Below are 20,885 nucleotides of genomic sequence, written 5' to 3' on the forward strand. Positions count from 1 at the left end.
TGTTTATTGGATAGAAAATTGAAAACTATGAACTTGCAATAGTTTTATAACAGTTGTGAGTTGTAAAGTAAATGAATTGGGCTCAGCAGCGCTAGAAGGTCAGGCTTCCCACATATATATATACATTTAAAAAAAAAATTTTTTTTTTAAGTACATTTTTTAAAATTAATTAATTTATTATTAATTTTTGGCTGTGTTGGGTCTTCGCTTCTGCGTGAGGGCTTTCTCTAGTTGTGGCAAGCGGGGGCCACTCTTCATCGCGGTGCGCGGGCCTCTCACTATCGCGGCCTCTCCTGTTGCGGAGCACAGGCTCCAGACGCACAGGCTCAGTAGTTGTGGCTCACGGGCCCACTTGCTCCGCGGCATGTGGGATCCTCCCAGACCAGGGCTCGAACCCGTGTCCCCTGCATTGGCAGGCGGACTCTAAACCACTGCGCCACCAGGGAAGCCCTATATACATATTTTTAATTAATTTATTTTATTTTTAGCTGCGTTGGGTCTTCATTGCTGCACACGGGCTTTCTCTAGTTGTGGTGAGCGGGGGCTACGCTTCATTGCGGTGCATAGACTTCTCATTGCGGTGGCTTCTCTTGTTGTGGAGCACGGGCTCTAGGTGCGCAGGCTCAGTAGTTGTGGCTCACGAGCCTAGTAGCTCTGCGGCATGTGGGATCTTCCCGGACTAGGGCTCGAACCCGTGTCCCCTGCATTGGCAGGCGGATTCCTAACCACTGCGCCACCAGGGAAGCCCTTCCCACCTATATTTGTCTAGTAAGTGAGATCATGTATGTCAAGATGCTTAGAATGTGCCTGTGCTTGGGCATCTTTCTCTAGGCTCATACGTGAATCTAGAATAGCAGAGTTGTGCTCGGGACTCAGTTTATCTTCAGGTAGCATTTGTTGTGGCTTGGTCCCATTCAGGACTTGAGTCGCGCACAGCAGCCTGCCGTTAGCTGTTTGACTTGGAACCACGCCGCCACCACAGCATTCGTGACCTGTAAAGGAACCGTGCTGCGGACGCTGGTGTTTGGGGCTGGGACCGACGCTGTGCAGTCGGCTCATCTTGTGATGTCCTGGCGTTTGGAGCACATCGTATTTGAGAGGATTTGCATGGTGTGTTTTACCTTCTGTATATGTATTTCTGTTTTGATATTGACTCTGACTTCTTAAAACCATTATGTTTAAAACGAGGATGAGTTCAATCAGTGCCATTCTGATAGTGTTTATCAATTTCTAAAAGCTACTGGGAGAGACAGCTTTGTTGTCGAACCAGTTTGGGGAAATAACATGTTCAGAATTCATACTGGTCTTGTGGGGCTTGGCGTTGGTTGTGGTGTCTCACTTTCCTGGGGCCAGAGGCTGGAACAGAGATGTGGGAAGACTGAGGTAGTGAAATTTAGGTTATCGGATTCCCATGCATACCAGTCAGTGTGCATTTATAGAGGCAACTGAATAGATAGCTGCCTGGGCTCAGACGGTTATAGGGGCGGCTTGTTTCATGCCACAGCTGTCTTGTCAATCAACGTGATCATGGGGTATAGGGGCGGGGGAGGTTCTACTTAAACCCATCTGGAAAACCTTTCCTTTATCTATCTGTGTCAAGCCAAGCTTTCCTTGATCAGATTTACTTCAAGGAGAAATGTCTGTAGACAATGTGCTTTTGTTGTTTTTCTCCAGAAAACAAAGAGGATCCTTTGCAGTTTCTGATTCCTACTGTGTAAAGAATACAGGCAGTATTTAGTAGGCATCTCCTTGTATTGTCACCATGCTTGTTTGGCTTTTTGCCTTTGGTCAGTGGTTAACATTTAACTCCTTCACTTATGACCACTGGTAGATGAAACTTACAAATACATTTTAGATACATTGAAGCTGTAATGTACAGAAACTGAAAGTTGTGAGGGGGGAACATTTGTCAGGGAATGAGAACATAGGTGCTCTCCGGTTGTTGTGGCACAGCGACATTCCATTGTCATCACCTCATTAAAACATACAGCTTGGAAGAAGATGCTTGTTTTACCTGTTTTGTAACTGTCAATATCTGTTTTTGCTGGTATTTAAAGTAGCACTGTGAGATAGTAATGCTTTTAACTGTGAGTGTACTGATATTGTTACTGATGATGATTTAGGCAAAGCCAGTGAGTTAGTTTTCCAACCAAATAGTTGGAGCAAAAGCAGTCAATTAGATAATAATCTTGTATTGAAACTGAATTCTAGAGTCGATTCAGCAAACTTACATGAAATTGACCTCACTTTCAAATTTGCTTTCATAATTTTATTTTGCAGGATAACAAAGCCATTGACCTTTGCCGATTGTGTTGGGGATGAACTTCCTTTAGGATGGGAAACTGTATATGATAAACAAATTGGAATTTATTACATGGACCACATAAATAGTAAGTAGAGTGCCACACTTGAGTTGTTACATATGAATGACTTTTCACATTGATCCCACGGATGCTAGGAACTCTTTTTGTAGAGTGAAACAATTGTTACTCTCCAATGCGGCATTAAACTGGGTTTTTATAAATGTCATCGGCAGTGTTCATTAGCTGAGTTCTTCAAAAAGTGAAGCAGTTGTGTAGCTACCTGGCTTGTGTGTTGCTCAGGCCTGCATGGAATATGTGGAATGCAGAGTTTGAATACCTAATAGAAGGAATAAATTTCCCAGGCAGTTTCAGTAATAGAAATCTCTCTCAAAATGGGGAGGGTGTTTCTTGCAGAGTGAAGTTTACAAGTTCTTGGAACAATAAATGCCCAAGTGGTTACCTTAACTTCATTTTGTCTTATCGCTTTGATTTTAACTTTAATATACCAAACCTTTTGGAGCTTTGTGAAGGGAGAAAATGATGTAAAGACCACAGCTAAAATAACGGGTCCTTGACCATGCCAGCCTTCTTGGTAGAATTGTTGGGAGCAGTGGTTCTCATCTGGGGCCGGTTTTGCCTCCCAGGGACACATGGTCGTGTCTGGGGCATTTTTCATGGTCACGCCTGGGAGAGGTGCTCCCGGCATCTGGGGGGTGGAGGCCAGGGACGCCGCTCACCCTCGTGCCGCGCCCAGGATGGCCCCCCGAAGAGGCTGAGCCACCTGGAGTGTCAGTGGTGCCGAGCTGACGCACTGCTTCACGTGCAGCATTTGGTTCCAGGCCTTCTCTGCCCCGCGCTCCTTGCTTTCTGCCGCCTCCTCAGCCTTCCTCCATCGAGGACCAGCTGGGGACCCATTTCTCTCTCAGATTCACATTCCTTCACTCCCCCCTTTTCGTTCTAGCTGCCTAGTGTTTCTGTCATTGTCATTACTGCTGGGGATACGAAGTTCCCCTCGGTGTGCTTTCTGTCCTTCAGTTTGTTGAGTGCGGGGGAGGCCGGGGGCGGGGTGCCCAGCATGTGAGTGACGAAGCTCCTTCCACGCTCAGTCCCACGGCTCCTCCTGTCCCCTTAGTGTGATCGACCCGGGCTGGTATCTCTAGGGCTGATTCCTGCATTGTCACTTGCCAGCCGGCCTCCGGAATTCAGCGTTTGGAACCCTGAATGGCGAGGCGTCCTGGCTGGGTCCTGGGGCAGGGGAGTTTCCGATCCGTACACTCAGCCTTCACGTGACTGCGGCTCTTACCCAGGGATTGGGCAGGGGGGTGAGTGCCGCCCTGGCCCTGCTGCCCTCCCCGGCGGTTATACCAGTGGCAGGAGGGCTTGCGGGTGTGTCCACCGCCCTCCCTCTGGCCTGGCTGGCCCGGTGCCCCTGGGCTGCGTGCGGCCGGGCTGTCTGGCCTTCTGGGCCACCTTCCCCGTGCTGTGGGCCTCTCTGGGCCCGGGCGGCAGCGCTGAACGGCACAGGCATCCGCCTTACACAACCTTTTTGGAAGTCGCCTGCCTGCCGCCGAGGCCCAGGACTGACCCGTTCTGGCTCGTCTCTCGTAAACCCCGCTTGCTCCTCCCTCTGTGTCCCCTTCTTTGCCGCTGGTGTGCCTTGCTCTCCTGCTGGCTGAGTCACAGCAAGTGTCACAGAGCACCTCTGTGTGCTGGCCACTCTTGAGGCCCTGGGGACACAGGAAAGTGAGACCCAGGCTGCACCCTAAGGATTCGACATGACACGCTAGACTTGGCCATGAACCCGAAAACCGAATAATCACCACGGACTTTCTTCCGGCCACCTTGAGTATAACGGATGACCCAGCACCGTGGGGGATGTGGCTGAAGACATCAGCTCCAGGGTCATACCACCTCCTGCCTCTGAGACCTTCAGGGAACCCAACTCTTTTTTTTCCCCCCAGGAACAAAAAAGATTATTATTGTAACAATTTGTACATGGGCCAGAGACCCCATTCCAGAAAACTTGCTCCTGAGAATCTAACTCTTGATAGCACAGCTTTAAAGCTCTCTAAAGGCACAGAACCTGAGGAGTCAAATATTAAGTTGGAACTGTGCAGATTGACGGTGAGGTGAGGGACCAGAGGGGCCCTGCGTGGATCACCTTCAAGGTTCCCAAGACTCTCGGGTGCACTGGACAGAGTGCGAACGATGCCTGTCGGCCGGGGCGAGTCTCGTGGCTGAGTCAACGTCAGAGACATCCGGGCACTTATAACAGCTGTGACTCTGCCCGCGCCCCCTCAGCCCACTGAATCTGGACTCCCGGGCTAGGTCAGGACCCCGATTTTTGTTGTCTTTGGTTCTTATTTCCCCATGGGAGCTTTTAAGGCCCAGAGAGGCTTTCTAGGAGGGGCCCTGGGGTAGCAGTGTGAAGCGGGGTAGGGGATGTTGCTGGGAGGGAGTTTAAAAAGGAAGGACTTACTTGAAACATCCTAGCAGGTGCTCTTGTGTGTATGGGGCAAAGATGACCTAAAATTTACATTTTTAACCATTTTGATGCACAGAACCATTGAGATGCACAGAACGTAAAATTCACCGTTTAAAAGTGTGCAGTTCAGTGGCATTTGGTGCATTCACAGTGTTGTCCAGCTACCACTTTTATCTAGTTCCAGAACATTTCATCACGCCAAGGTACAACCTTGTGCTTTAAAAAAGGCCACGTGTTAGAGAATCGGAGGCAGAGTTGGGAAGGTCACTTTGGTGAGCGCACGGAGGATGGCTTTTGGTGGGACGAGGCAGGCAGCCTGCGTGTTTTTGGAGAGAGATCGTGAGGGTCTGATTGAACTAAGGGGAGAAGGAGAGAAGGCGTACGTCAGCCACTATTATACGCAGGGGCAGGAATTGCCAGTTCTGGATGACCCATGGAATATTCTGCGTGGGGAAAGGAGCAGGAGTTCTCTGAGGGCGAGTCCCAGGTTGGCTCAGTGGGTAGATCCAGATGAAGGCGCTTACTCCGAGGGGCAGGCGGGAGAAGCAGGCGCTCGTCAGCGTGGCTTCCTTTGGTTTGCTTTGGTTTGTGTAGCGAAAGGGCGCTGTGTGAGAGTGAGTTCTGCTTTGGACGAGTGACTCAGAATTACTTTGCGTCCGTCCAGGTGGAGGTGCCTCTAGGAGGGAGGAGGAGAGAAAGGATGGGCGCTCAGGGGAGAGGTTGGAGCCGGAGGTGGGCGTGAGCCCCCTACGGGAGCTGGTAGAGTGAGAGAGCCAGAGCGGAAAACGGGGGATTTCTGGGAAGTCCACGAAGAATGCAGAAGGACGCCGTCTGGCGTGGGAGGTGGGAGAAGGGGAGCGAGCCAGTCACGGGGACAGCAGAGCCCACAGCAGCCCGGCGTGAAGAAGGCAGGGAGAGGAAGGTTGGACATGTGTCTTAGTTGGACAGGGATGAGCTCCTTTGGGTTCATGTCCACCAACATTTACTTAGAGTGTGAAAAGTTGCCTGGTACCGTCTTCCCCTCCATGGAGCTATTGCATGTCTACAGAGCTTTCTTCCCGTCCCAAGCGTGGGTGTGTAAATAGGAGGTGATCCACATTCTGGGAGGTTCGTTATATAGACGCTTCCATAATGTACCTCCTGGTAGTTAATTAATTTTCTTATCGACGAGTCACCTAACTGCATGATTATTGGTCAACGTAAAGATTTTACTTTGAAGTCCCCTATGTTCTTACCCTTCCAATTTCAGAGCTTACCCAGATTGAGGATCCCAGAGAACAGTGGCGGCGGGAGCAGGAACGGATGCTGAAGGAGTATTTAATTGTAGCCCAGGAGGCCCTCAATGCCAAGAAAGAAATCTACCAGATTAAGCAGCAGCGTTTCGAGCTGGCCCAGGAGGAATACCAGCAGCTGCACAAGATGTGCGAGGACGACGGCCGCTCGTACACCAGCTGTGAGTTGACCGTCCCCCGCGGTTAACACGCGTGGCTTCCAGAGCCGTCTCTCTGCTAGGCTTTCTGCAGACACTGAGCTTGAGTCGGGCAAGACAGCTTCCTAAATTTTCTAATCGCAAACTGTTAGGTAGTCAGCCTTCCATGCTGGAATGCGATGGTCATTCACTACCGCTACTTCAGCAAATGTTGATCAACTGCCCACCTTGTGCCCAGGCACTGCGACACGGGGGAGCCCAAGAAAGGAGAGGCTTCCGTGAGGGTGGGGAAGGGAGAAAATAAACAAGCACGTTTCAGGTAGTGACACAGAACAACCTCCTGACTTCTGTTTGTCAGCGTGGAAAAGGGCTTCACCCAGAGATCTCTGCCGTTATTCCTGCTTGTCTGGGGTGATCCCTGGGAAGTCCATACGCTGGTTTTGTTGGTCCTGGATGGAAAGATTCAGGAGCCTCCACACATGTCAAGCCCCTGTCTCTTTGTAGCATACTTTCTTGGGCAAGACACTGAAGGTGGGGGAACTCGGTATAACGCGGGGAATCAGGGGAACTCAGAACTCACTGTCTGCCCTTCAAGTGAGATGGGTGCACACTGACGTCTTCCAAAGGGAACCCCTCCGAGTTTTGGAGCCTGCCACACGTGGCCTCCTGTTTCAGGAGGACTCAGCAGATGCTCAGGAATTGAAGGAATCAGGTGCAGTCGCAGAAGCCAAAGCCTCTGGTTACTGACCCAGTCAGTCACTGCCTGAGCCGGTCCCTTCCCAACAGAGTTGTCACGCTTAACCGCCCACCGCAGGTGCTTGCGGCCATGACTGTCCCGCGTGCCGGTGAGCTTGGGGAGAGCGTATGACGTTGGTACTGCTAGGTTTTATTGTATAAAAACCTAAGTCTGGTTGAGACATGGAGGGACTTACCTGTGACGTGACTGCCATGTTGCAGGGTATTTGGCTCTGGTGACACAGCTTTGAACGTTAAAGATGTGGTCAAAGCTTTATCCCGTTTTGCAGGTCAGAATGGAGTTGAGGCCAAGGGGTCAAACATCTTTTTCACTGCAGCATACAAGCTGTGAAGAAGAGAGCAGTGGGGGTGGGCTTTGCCCCCTGTAGCAGGAATTGAGATAGCTGTGTCTCCATGTGCCATGAGAGAATGCAGGCTCAGGTATGATGGTATGTTGTTTCCAGGCTGCTTCATCTCTTGTTCTTCAGCTATTGGTATGTACTAGGTTTTTTTCTTGTTTGTTTCTTTTTAACTGTCCATCAGAATGTGATGGGTCAGCTCAGTGCTAGTTTTTAGAAAAGTCTGGTCTCTTCCTAGTTTTCTTTACTTGTAATGTCTTTCTCTGATTTTGGTATCAGGATAATACTGGCCTTACAGAATGAATTGGGACGTGTTCCCTTCTCCCCAGGCTTTGGAAAGTTCGTGTGGGATTGGTATTAATGTTTTCTTAACAGTTTGATAGAATTCACCAGAAGAGCCATCTGGACCTGGAGGTCTTTGTGGGAATGTTTGTAACTACAAATACAATACCTCTAATAGATACAGGGCTAGTCAGATTTTCCTGTTTCTTCTTGAATCAGTTTTGGTATTTGTGTGCTTCAAGGAATTCGTCTCTTTCATCTAATCCAAAAATCAGTAAGCTTTTCTGTAAAGGATCAGATAGTGTTTTAGGCTCTGTAGGTCATATGATCTTAGATGCAGCTACTCAACCCTGTTGTTAGACTGCAAAAGCAGCCAGAGATGATGCCTAAGTGATGTGTGTGGCTTGTTCTGAGAAAAGTATAAAAACAGTAGCAAGTTGGATTTGGCCCACGGGGAATCCGCTGAACGCTGATCCAAGCTGTCAAATTTATGAAGTTTTTCGTAGAATTCCTGCATGATTCTTTCAATGTCTGGACGCTGAGCTGGTGTCCTTTCTCTTATTTGTGATACTAATAATTTGTGTCTTAATCACCACAGCTCAATGTTTATCGATTGTGTGTAGCATTACAGCGAACTGGCTTTTGGTTTTCTTTTTTTTCCCCCTATTTCTTGTCTGTTTTCTACTTTATTGGTTTGTCCTCTTTATTATTTCCTTCTTTCTACTTAGTTTGGCTTTAATTTGTTCTTCTTTTTCTACCTTCCTAAATTGAGAGCTTACACCATTGATTTCAGGCCTCTCTTTTTTTCTCACATAGCCTCTAAAGGTATAAATTCTCCTCTAAGTACTACTTTAACTGCATCCCACAAATTTTGGTATTTTCATTTTCAGTCAGTTCATAATATTTTCTCATTTTCTTTGTGATTTCTCTCTTGACCCATGGGTTTTTTGAAAAGTAAGTTGTTGGGGGAATTCCCTGGTGGTCCAGTGGTTAGGACTCCTCGATTTCACTGCTGAGGGCCCGGGTTCAGTCCCTGGTCGGGGAACTAAGATCCTGCAAGCCGAGTGGCATGGCCAAAAAAAAAAGTAAGTTGTTGGAACTTTTTAAAGGTATCATGTTGTTGATTTCTAATTTAATTCCATTGTGGTCAGAGACTAGACGTATAAGATTTTGATCTTTTGATATCTATTCAGATGACTTTCATGGCTCAGCATATGGTCTCTTTTAAGTGATCTCATGGACTTGGTGCCTCGAGGTCACACTTGGCTAAAGCACTGGCTTATAACTGTTTCTGAAAGCATATAGTTAGCGATTCTGAACCTTTCCAAAAGTTACTTGGTAGAAGTAGATTGAACCATATAAAATTGTCATTTTTGTAGCTTAAAAAGGCCCAAATATTGGCAATTTCATATGATTCAACCTAATAGAGTATTTCTTCCCAGTAGCCTGTAGGCACCTCATCTGTTCCATGGTCAGGTTTGGTTAGGTCTCCAAAGAGGCTTTCCAGTCAGTCTTTCTAAGATGGGAGAAGCACATATCAGCAAAACCTGGCAGGAAGTTTCTTGCCAGTCATTGAAAGGACCAATTTCATCAAGAGAAGGTGTGTCTTAGGTACTGGTTACTGTACTGGTGCAGCCAGGACTTCAGTTGCAGTGAGTGCGGGGACTCGGGACTGGAGCCCTTGAGGATTCAAATATAGGAGGACGTAGTTGCAGCCTATCGGATTCTATGCCCAGCCCGAGGGGAGGGGTCCCATAGCAACGTGGAGCCTAGAGGGTAAGGGCATCCAGAACTTATAGTCCCCTGGAGCTGGGACTTCCCTCAGCATCAGTTTTTGTATTTCCACGGGCTTTTCACTCCATTGACATTTGGGCAAGTAGGGAATTGCACTCAATTTCATTCTTCCTGTGCTCTGTAGAATTTTATTAATGCCCCGTAAAAAAGAAACACTTGAGATGCTGTCTTTGAAGTCATGTATGAGGAAACCTTGAGTCAAGGAAGGTGATGACTCTGTGTTGTTGACCTGAGATCCTACCATGAGACTCCACTCCCCAACCCGTGAGAGGTCCGTGCATAGACGTGATCTCTGCCTCTACTCGTGCAGGTGGCATTGGAGGCTAGCTTAGGCCGTTTTCATGAAGGGCTGGAGATGCCAGTGGCTCTACTCGTGCAGGTGGCATTGGAGGCTAGCTTAGGCCGTTTTCATGAAGCGCTGGAGATGCCAGTGGCTCTACTCGTGCAGGTGGCATCGGAGGCTAGCTTAGGCCGTTTTCATGAAGGGCTGGAGATGCCAGTGGCTCTACTCGTGCAGGTGGCATTGGAGGCTAGCTTAGGCCGTTTTCATGAAGCGCTGGAGATGCCAGTGGCTCTACTCGTGCAGGTGGCATTGGAGGCTAGCTTAGGCCGTTTTCATGAAGCGCTGGAGATGCCAGTGGCTCTACTCGTGCAGGTGGCATTGGAGGCTAGCTTAGGCCGTTTTCATGAAGCGCTGGAGATGCCAGTGGCTCTACTCGTGCAGGTGGCATTGGAGGCTAGCTTAGGCCGTTTTCATGAAGCGCTGGAGATGCCAGTGGCTCTACTCGTGCAGGTGGCATTGGAGGCTAGCTTAGGCCGTTTTCATGAAGCGCTGGAGATGCCAGTGGCTCTACTCGTGCAGGTGGCATTGGAGGCTAGCTTAGGCCGTTTTCATGAAGCGCTGGAGATGCCAGTGGCTCTACTCGTGCAGGTGGCATTGGAGGCTAGCTTAGGCCGTTTTCATGAAGCGCTGGAGATGCCAGTGGCTCTTGCTGGAGCCTGTCTCCTCAGGGAGAAAGACTACGAGTGGAAGCTAGGAACTAATTCAAGCATTTTATCAAGTTGCTGCTATCCCCGGGGTTTTTGATCAAGCTCTTTCAATTTGCCATGTAACCTGAACTTCATCGAGGATCATTCTGTTAGATATGACTCAAATGAACTATTTCTGGCCACAGGCTGAAGTTCAAGACAGTGATCCTGGTGGCTTGTGCTCTAACAGATGTCTCCTACGGAGGTCCGGGCCCACATCAGGAGCTGCTGGTGGCAGGATCCATGGCACACCTGGGCTCCAGTTGGCCACCTGGGTCTGGCACAACCCAGATCGCTCACATTGTTAGTCATCTAAAGCAGGGCTCCTTGCGCGGGTACTGGGAACAGAGGGAGATTTGGACTTGTTTCCCATTACTTCCTTCATTGACAGTGACTCCGAGCGAAAGGAGCCAACATCGAATGGGCTAGTGTTTTCCTGCATTGTTGTGATTGCAGCATCGTGAAGCATTGTAACGTGGTAATGTTATTTTCGGTGTACACACAGAAACAATATTGGGTAGGCTAAGTTACTTCTTGAAGGTTACACCCCTAGTGAACGGTAGACCTTGGATTTGAACCCAGATCTTTTTGTGTAGCTAGCCTTCAGTGCTGTGAAGTATTTCCGAGACGTGGAAGAGTCAGCTCAGAAGAACTGATCATGGCTTTGGAACAGCCTGCCCTCCCATTGTTCAAGTTACCTGGAAATAAGGACCCATTATAAATTGACAGGTTGTCTGGCAATTTTACGACACTTGAAGGGGCACGTGGAAGGCAGAACGCCTTGTGCTTCTTGATTTTCTCGTGGCCCATAGTGGGATCACTAAACTAGTCATTTAGTTTTCAACAGATATTTCCTTAGCGCCTGGTGTTGGGGACACGATTTATCCTGAACGGCTGATTGTAGGGGAAAATGAGGCAATAATTGTAAACAGAGGAATTCACTAGAAAGTCATTTCCAATATGGGAGCAGAAGGGCATGGGGGAGGGCAAGGGGAGGGGAAGTGCTCTCTTCCACACCTTTCACAGAGTTCCCCCTGAGTTATGGAAGTCATCAGAATAAAACTCTGTTCATTGGAGAGGAAAGATTTTGTGTCAGTATTGGGCCATCTGGTGCCTGGGAATATCCAAGCCTTAACTTTTTTGTCTCTGACCAAAACAAAGTCATGCTTTGCTGGATTTGAGCACACACATCCCCATGAGACTAAGACCCCAACTCTGCTTTAGTTCTGTTCGCTTATGAGCTAGCTGCCTGGGGCCCAGTCCTGTCCAATGCTCTGTAGAACCCTGGCATGGAACTCTTCACTACAAAGGACTCAGTCTCTAAGACACACCCAGTACTTTCTCTGCAGCTCCATTTTGTAGAGTTTTCTCCTACTTTCTTTCACTGCAATATGTTCTTCTGTTTGCCTTCTTTTTAAACACTGAATACATTCGTTATGTATTTTTTTTCATTGTTCCTGAGAAACTCTGGCCTCCAGATGCGTTCAGATGAAGTATATGACCAGTTGCAGGACCTTTTAGAAGGAATTCTTGCTTGGGGTACATTATAGTCTGAACCACAGGTCAGCAAATTTTGGCCCGCAGGCTGAATCCTGTCCACTCTGGGTGTTTTGTAAATAAACTTTTATTGGGACCTAGCGAGGTCCATTCACTTACCCACTGTCTGTAGCAGCTACGGTGGCAGAGTCGAGGAACTGAGACAGAGAGTGTATGGCCCACAAAGCCAGAAATATTTACTATTTGGTCCTTTGCAGAAGAATCTGCACCAGTGGTTCTCAACCCTGGCTGCACTGGAGGAATCTCCCGAAGGGCTTTCGAAAACTTCTGTCTGGGCCCCACTGCCACCCCTGGAGATTTGGGTTTAATTGGCCTTGGCTGGGGCCAGACACTTTTTTTTTTAAAGCTCCCCAGGGGATTCCCAGAGTTGAGATCCACCGATTGTGATCCTTTCTTCCAGCAGCAGGAGTATGACTTTGTTTGTTACTCTGGCTCCTGGGAGCTCCCAGAAGCCTACAGCCAAAGTCTCTTCGGGTGCCTGGGAAAGAGTCAGCCTTATCTCCGGTGAGAAAGCGCTGACCCGCCCTGCATTCCTGGCTCGGGCTGGCTCGGGCCGGTGGGGAAGCTTGACCTTATCAGTCCTCTGTCCGGCCGAATTCTTTCTGAGGCTCCAGGCCCATCCCACAAAGAGTATCTTCCCTTGTTTCCCTGGTGAAGGTTTCTCATCTCCTGCCTAGCTGAGGATAAGGGCCACAGTCCATCCATTCAGCCCTTCGTTTTCCTGCACACAGGCATGTTGGAGCAGGCAGGAAAAAAATGGCTCACGCAGCATCTTCCCAGGTATTAGTTGGCAGGACTCAATCTTGAAGGTTGTCGCAGAGCACACATGTTTACCAGATCTCCCCGTCTGCCCTAGAGAGGGACTTCTTGGTTTGGATTTGGTGGGCTCTTGTGTTACTTCTGTAGGTTACCTCTCAGTGGGCTAGTTAGATTTTTTTGTTCCTTTGCTTCTGGTGCCTTTAAAAAAGAGGTCATGCCCTCTTTAGTTGGCCTCGGTTGTTTACAGGCATGCCTTGGTCGGCTCTGGTAATTAGTACCTGTCAGCACGGAACTGTCCAGGCTTGCTGTCCTCTGTGCCGGAGTCCTCCTGGGCTCCCTCGAGCAGCTCCGTGCGGTGCCGACGCCTGGAAGGCGCACACCTGGTCCCAAGGAGCCGTCTGCCTGCCCAGAGGATGCCTTTGGAGAAGGACTACCCTCTTTTAAAGCATGTCATCCGCCTGGGGCGATCTTGGGTTCTCACGGTCCAGAGGAGGCCTGTGTGTAAGAGGAGACGGAGACAGGGACAGACATGGACACATTTCCCCCGTTTAATAACCCATAAAATCGAAATCCAAAGTAATTACTGGGGTCTGCAGCATTTTGAGTGCTAAATAACACAGATTGAGTTCTCCTGTTGTGCACCGGGGAGCCGGAGGGCCATTTCTTCTTAAGTTGGAAAAGCTAATCTGACCCACAGGAGCCCAAGTTCTAGACAGAAGTCCCTCTTTGACTGATGGCACAATGTAGGTCAAGTCACTACACACTCAGCCTTCATTTATAAAGTGGGGAAACATAATCGTCATCTCTCACAAAGATTTTATGAGGATAGATGAAATAAATGTGACAGTTACCCTATAATAGCAAGGTATAGTAATTTACATTGGTGAGGTCCAGTTAAGCTATGACCTTCTTATTATATCATCCAAAGCAATGCTGTATGCCTGAGCGGCCTCCTTAAGCTGTTTAATAGCTCTGCCCACTCAAACTCTTCAAGTGAGAAGAAAGCTTCAGAGGTGAAAGTCTCGTATTTATCCTAAACCTTGAGATTGGAGACGTGTCTTAACAGAGGAAGATGTTTCTTTTTCTAAGTGTTCTGGTGTACGTGCCATTAAAAATGGGGTCCAGAGTCTTGAGCTTTTCCTTGGACTCCACAAGTGGGTTCCATTAGACTTACTGGCAGACATCAGGAACTGAGAATTTGTCTTTATAAATTGAATTATGTCATTAGAAGTTCTGCCAGTGTTTATCACTCTCCTTAGCAATTGAAGATAAAATGTACTCACCGTCTTAGGTACTTGAGTTGCCTTTTCCCTCATCCCAGTCCTGGAATTTTATAGCTTTAGAGACCGTGGCAAAGGTAACATGAATGGTATCAATAAGTAAAACCTTTTACCACTTAGGATGTTTTCAGCTATAAGTAGCAGAGAAGACTAACTCCCCTCGGCCTGGACAATAAGGCTGTCATTGTCACTAGCAGCGTCCTCCAGGGGGTGGTGGGCCTCCCCGTTGGTGGACTGGGCAGCTCAGTGATGTCGTGGTTTATCGGGATCCCCCTCCAGGACTGGTCCAGGCTGAGTGTCCTGGGGGAGCGGCGGATGCCCAAGTGCCTCAGGGCTCTGTTAGTTACGCAGGAGAACTGGGGGCAGGGTGCCATGTATCCGTCCATCTGTACCCACTACACCTCCAGCGTGCACTTCAAGGCTCTTTGCTCATTTTCCCTATGAAACTGCACAGACAGAAAGTTTTGGCAACGATTTCAGATCATTGTTACTGATGTTTAACGTTGCAGTTAACTTCCCTGGACTTTGGTGGTGGGGTTACTTTCTACCCGGAATGGGAAAGATCCCAGGTGGTAACTGTTGGCATTGTCTTCCTCAGCTGCAAGGTGACAAGTGGCCCCACGTGGAAGGAGTCAGCAAGCCCTAGGCTTATTTGCATGTTGTCTGGGCCCCAGTGGAAGCCCCTTAAGCTCAGGCTTGGGAAACTTAAGTCCCAGGAGTTTAATGTGGAGATTTTATAAGTTATTTCAACTTCTGCCTCTTAAGGGCATTGTTTGAGGTGTTGCTTTCATTACTGGTCTTAAATAAGACCAAAGAGTCAGGCAAGATGGAGGTTCTAGGATTTGGAAATAAACATTCTTCGTCTTCGAAAGAATTCTATTTAAAAAACATTTTACTCTGTGTTTTTGAGAGATTAGAATTCTAAATATAAGAACATTTGAGATAAATTTGGCAAACAGCTCCTCCAGATATTTATTTCCAGTAGATTCTAGTAATTTGAAATTCTGACTGGGGCTTAGAATAGTAGATTTTCCATAGAACTGTATTTTTTTAAAAACAGTAGATATCTGAACAGCTCAAATTAAGTTGGGATGTGGTTCTGTTTGAGGATGTGGTTCTATTTGAGGATATTAAATGCTCTTGCTGTTTAAACCACTTGATGGCTTTCTAAAATAAATTTATTTATTTATTTTTGGCTGCGTTGGGTCTTCATTGCTGCACGCGGGCTTTCTCTAGTTGCAGCGAGCAGGGGCTACTCTTCGTTGCGGTGTGCGGGCTTCTCATTGCGGTGGCTTCTCTTGCTGCGGAGCATGGGCTCTAGGCGCGCGGGCTTCAGTAGTTGTGGCACGTGGGCTCAGTAGTTGTGGCTCGCGGGCTCTAGAGCGCAGGCTCAGTAGTTGTGGTGAAAGGGCTTAGTTGCTCCGAAGCATGTGGGATCTTCTCGGACCAGGGCTCGAACCCGTGTCCCCTGCCTTGGCAGGCGGATTCTTAACCACTGCGCCACCAGGGAAGCCCCACTTGATGGCTTTGAGCCAACTTCTCCAATATGAAATCAGGAGATGATTATAAACTAGTTTCTAGGTGTTGACATGTAAGTTACCTGTATGACAGCCTTTGGTACCCAGATCAAAGGAGTAAAAGAATGGATGCTGGCCCTGCTGATGGGTCTTCTGAGCAGGTGAAACTAATGAAAATGACCCGGAGGCAGATTACACCAGTGTGGGGTGACTCTCAGATGAAGAAAGAGGAGCCTCCACAACTCAGGAAGGGACGGGAACCAAGTCACTGCGGCTCCAAGGCCTAAGAGAAAGGAGACAGAAGCATCAAGAAAAAGGGATGCAGAGAGGTGGATGGGGTGATAGAAATTAGACATGGCGGAAATGGGAAGGAAATCCAAAAAAAAGGGGATATATGTATATGTATAGCTGATTCATTTTGCTGTACAGTAGAAACTAACACAACATTGTAAATCAACTATACTCCAATAAAAATTAATTTAAAAAAAGAAAGAAAAAGAAAGAAAAAAAAGAGAGAAAGAGGGCTTCCCTGGTGGCGCAGTGGTTGAGAATCTGCCTGCTAATGCAGGGGACACGGGTTCGAGCCCTGGTCTGGGAAGATCCCACATGCCGCGGAGCAGCTGGGCCCGTGAGCCACAACTACTGAGCCTGCGCGTCTGGAGCCTGTGCCCCGCAACGGGAGGGGCCGCGATAGTGAAAGGCCCGCGCACCGCGATGAAGAGCGGTCCCCGCACCGCGATGAAGAGTGGCCCCCACTTGCCGCAACTAGAGAAAGCCCTCGCACGAACCGAAGACCCAGCATAGCCAAAAATAAATAAATAAATAAAAATAAAAGTAGCTATAAAATTTAAAAAAAAAAAAAAAAAAAGAGAGAGAGAAAGAAACAGCCGCGAGCTGCCCCAGTCGCTGAGACGGTGGAGAGGGCTTGGCTGACTGTGCTTAGCACACAGCTGGATGGCTGAGCGCACCTCATGCACCCCCAGGTGTTAGCCGTCTGTGATCACGATGCTGCGTCTGTCAAAAGGCTTTAAATCATGTGTGCTGCACCGCTGAAGAAAGCATTTATCTATGCGATGTGATTTAGCTAAACATCCCTCAAAAACAAGCTGCTGGGCTTCCCTGGTGGCGCAGTGATTAGGAGTCTGCCTGCCAATGCAGGGGACACGGGTTTGAGCCCTGGTCCAGGAAGATCCCACATGCCGCGGAGCAGCTAAGCCCATGCGCCACAACTACTGAAGCCCGCGTGCCTAGAGCCCGTGCTCCACAGCAAGAGAAGGCACCGCAATGAGAAGCCCGCGCACCGCAACGAAGAGTAGCCCCCTCTTGCCGCAACTAGAGAAAGCCCGCGTGCAGCAACGAAGACCCAACGCAGCCAAAAATAAATAAATAAAATAAAGAAATTTAAAAAAACCAAAAAAACCAAGCTGCTTAGAATAACAGCGTGGGTGCTTTGCTTCAGCTTTCGGGGAACCAACAACGTGGAAGAATAGCTTTTCCTCAAGCCTGCCAGATACTGATACGTGACTAGAAAGTTGTCTTTTTCATTTTACAAATCTGTGGGGTTTTTTTTTCTTTCTTATGTCAAAAATCGTTCATGTGGAGACTATAGATATGAAGAGAGTGAATATAAAATCTTTTGCAATGAAACCATTGAGAATAGCAGTCAACTTTTGGGTTCTTTTCTTCCAGTGACTTCCATGGGTGCGTGCATTTTAAAAGGAAGTAAAAATGGGTTCATACTGTATGTACTGTTTACATAGTTAGAATAGTTTTCTGTACCATAACCGTACCCCTCCCCCCGTGTATATATGGTTTTTAACCCTAGTAGTTTTGCAGTTGAAGTAAACAGAGTTTTGATTTACCTATAGCCATATATTTTATTATGTGGAATCACGCAGAAGGGCCTCATGCAAAAATCAAACATCAAGATTCAAGGTTGTAAAATGTTAATTCTTCAGGAGCCAGCGCCAACTTGGAAGTCTGAGACTGAGAATTAACTACTTAATATGGTGAATCAGAAGTTCGTATCTATGTGTATTTATTTACTTTAAAGGATCCATTATAAAATAAAATATTTTCCTTCTGTTTAGCCTTCTTTGGATATTCAACAAATACAAAGTACGACCCATACCAAATTAAAGCAGAAATAGCAAGTCGTCGGGATAGGGTGAGTAAAACGAATATTTTCACAACTAGAAGCCCCGTATGTCTTTTTATGTAACATCACTTATCATGGTTCATTTTATGGTGGCCAGTGTGTATAACACCCATATTTTAGTAAGATTTTCCATTTCATGAATTATTACCACATTTGGTTTTACTTTCCACTTTTTTTTTCCGATAGGAAGGGAAAAGTTTCATTTTAAAGCCTCAGCCCATCTAACAAAAAATCACCTGTATCCCTCAGTGTGTTTCATGGGGCTAGATTCACCCCCCGTTTGGATAGATTTGGTGACATCGGGGCCCGACCTCAGAGGGCTGCTTCCCTGTATTAGTGGGCTGCCAGCCCTGTCCCTCAGCAGCTTTAGCATCTGCTGTTCTTCCCTGGTGGCTGTATTCCCAGAGAAATCTTGCCTACGATGGCGTTTGACCAGAAGGTGCCGGTGCTCCTTGCCAGTGGTGCCGGGTTCTTTGTGTGCCACCATGTTCCATCCCTTCAGCCCCTTGTCTTGGGTGTCTGGGAGGGGGGACGGGGGACATCTTAGAGGCCAAGCCTCCCGTCCTGGTGTCTCAGTCCCTAAACCAGAGTGTCTCTTTTAGTGCCGTGGTTCTCACATTCTAGTACACCAACGAAAAACACCTGGGGCATCAATTCAAAGTGTGAGCTCCAGACACCCCCTGCCTCGCCCCTACCGAGTTTTAACAAGGCCTGGAGTGGGTCCTAGCACCTGTTTAAATAAGCACTGCAGACGACTGACTTCCAGGTAGTGGGGAGCCATGCTTTGAGCAACAGGGTTTCCTAGGTGGGATCTGTGGGTAGTAAGCAGAAGAGAGGATGAAAAAAGTATGACAAAGTTTGCTCATTGCAATGTGTAAATCAGTACCCTGAAAAAGAAAATCATTGCTGGTTCCAGGGCTCCACGTGGTAGAAAGCTGTTCGTGACCCGGGCCTTGTGGGTCTAAGCGAGCCGGCCCCTCTGCCAGGGCTGTTTGATATGCCAGGGCTGTTTGATATGCCAGGGATGGGAGGCCATGGAGAGAATGGGTGACCCCATGAATTGCAGGGTAGTCAGAAACTTAGATGACAGTGCTAACAACTGTAGAAATCATTTTTCACAGCTTCTTTATGTGGAAAAAAAAATGTAATTTGTCTTTAGCTTTCCAGATTAAAGCGAGAGCTGACCCAGATGAAGCAAGAACTGCAGTACAAAGAAAAGGGGGTGGAGACCCTGCAAGAGTGAGTGGCCTGCAGTGACAGAGGGAGAGTTTCCCTGCGATTTCCTGTTTGGTGCCGGGACATGCGTCCTAAAGCTTCTTGGGTGTTCACTTCTATGCTTTTATTTATGCTTATTATTTGCCAATCCTAAGGATCAGACCTCTCTTTTCCCTGAAGATACTTTGTTCTTGTTTCCTTGGGAAATAAGACCTTTATTTTATATTTACGCACATTCTTGATAGCTGTGCTGTCTGAAACACACATGGCTATTTACATTTGAATTCCTGTTTTGTTAGTTTTAGTCTCTTAAATTTTTTAATTCTAAAATTTAAATTAATTGAAGTTAAATAAAATTAAAATTTTAGTCCCCAGTCTCAGTAGCCACATCTGAAATGCTCAGTAGTCACATGTGACTAGTGCAGGTTTTCTCCACCTCAGTGCTCGTGACATTTTGGACCAGATAACTGTTTGTGGTGGAGCTGTCCTGTGCACCAGAGGTTGTTTAGCAGCACCCCTGGCCTTGACCCCCTAGATGCCGGTAGCACCCTCTCACCCAGTTGTGACAGCCAAAAATGTCTCCAGATATTGCCAAGTGTTTCCTGGAGGGCACGTTTGTCCCAGGTTGAGGACCACTGGGCTAGTGGCCACTGCATTGGGCAGCACAGATAACATTTCCATCCTCACAGTACGTTCCGTTAGGCAGCCTGATCTATGGGTCTTCCTCCTATAAAATTGACATCTTTACAATTAGAACTTTATCCCTACTAAGAGTTTGGGGATGAAGTTCTTATCATTTGTGAGTTATATGAAGTGAGCAAATTCAATGAACAGAAGTTATTTTATAAATGGTGATATTGGTGGTCTGAAAGAATTAATTTTCCTAAGGAAGGGCATTGTATGCTTGTTGGTCCAAAGTATATTCCCTTTTGATTCAGAGCCTGGTTTCACTTGCTGAACTTGGGCTTGTGCTTCATACCTTCTGTGTTGACTCTTCTCATGTGTCAGTGGGGACTGTCGTAGCTCGGTTGCTGTGACAAAATACTGTAGACTGAGTGACTTAAAGAGCAGACATTTACTTCTCACAGTTCTGGAGGCTGGAAGTCCAAGGTCACGGTGCTGGCAAATTCATTATCAGATGACTGCCTTTTTGCTGTGTCTTGACATGCTGCTGTTTTTGGGTGGGGGGCTCTGGTCTCTGGTGTCTCTTCTGTTTCTTTAAGGACACTAATCCCTTCATGAGGCCCCACCCTCATGACCTCGTCTAAATCTAATCACCCCCAAAGGCCCCATTTCCAAATACCATCCTATTGGGGGTTAGGGCTCACCATATGAAGTTTGGGGGACATGAACATTCAGTCCATAGCAGTGATCATTGGGCTAAATTGTCCGAGGGCAGCACCAGTGCCTGCTACATAGTCAGCCTTCAGCAAATGGCAGGAATCCGAGTGGCTACGATTTCTTGGTAAATGTGGGCAGCGTGCCACTCTCTCTCATCCTGTGTGCAGACACAATGACAGTGTGTCAAATGTGATTGCAGTATTACTCTTTATAGGGAGGTAACACAGAATGTGTTTGACAGAGGTAATGATCCCACCTCATATAAAGGGTAATTAACGGGCACGTCAAACCCTGTTGTTTAACACGAGGTTGAGATTCACTTTGTTAATCACCCAGGATTAGTTTGGTTGACGATTCGTTTGTCCTCTTTTTATTAAGGACATATTATAGACACCAAGGGAGACACAATAGAAAGGTGAGCTGGGTCTTGCCTGGAGGAGCTTGGCTTTTCTGGCCCTGAGACACTGCCATGCCCCCTGCAGGTCCCCCATGCGGCAGGGTTTGGTAAGCTGTCCATGTGCTTAGCATGAGCTGCAGGCTTTTAACCTTACAGTCAGCTTTTTGCTTTCTCTACCACTACCTGTAGCAGCATGTGTGTGTGTGCACATGTGCGTGCGTTCTCTGGTGATTTGGATCTACAAT

General features: G+C 47.6%; 1 protein-coding gene across 12 annotated transcripts in view; it reads left to right on the forward strand.

Annotated features, from left to right (window-relative positions):
* The window catches only part of WWC3 (WWC family member 3), a 130,929-nt gene that overhangs the window by 40,876 nt on the left and 69,168 nt on the right, over positions 1-20,885 (forward strand). For 8 of the 12 annotated variants that reach the window (XR_005018320.1, XM_036839691.1, XM_036839690.1 and 5 more), the window contains exons 2-5: positions 2,281-2,390; positions 6,038-6,241; positions 17,620-17,696; positions 18,847-18,926. Coding sequence is in view for 9 of the 12 variants with exons in the window: in XM_036839691.1 (XP_036695586.1) it covers positions 2,281-2,390; positions 6,038-6,241; positions 17,620-17,696; positions 18,847-18,926 (471 nt within the window). In the remaining 3 variants the exon portion in view is untranslated. Of the gene's footprint in view, positions 1-1,091; positions 1,111-2,280; positions 2,391-6,037; positions 6,242-17,619; positions 17,697-18,846; positions 18,927-20,885 lie in introns of those variants that run through there. The other 4 variants (XM_036839688.1, XM_036839687.1, XM_036839692.1 and 1 more) reach the window with 4 other exon arrangements.

Source organism: Balaenoptera musculus, chromosome X (assembly GCF_009873245.2).
Source record: "Balaenoptera musculus isolate JJ_BM4_2016_0621 chromosome X, mBalMus1.pri.v3, whole genome shotgun sequence".
In the NCBI taxonomy this organism is placed as follows: domain Eukaryota; kingdom Metazoa; phylum Chordata; class Mammalia; order Artiodactyla; family Balaenopteridae; genus Balaenoptera; species Balaenoptera musculus.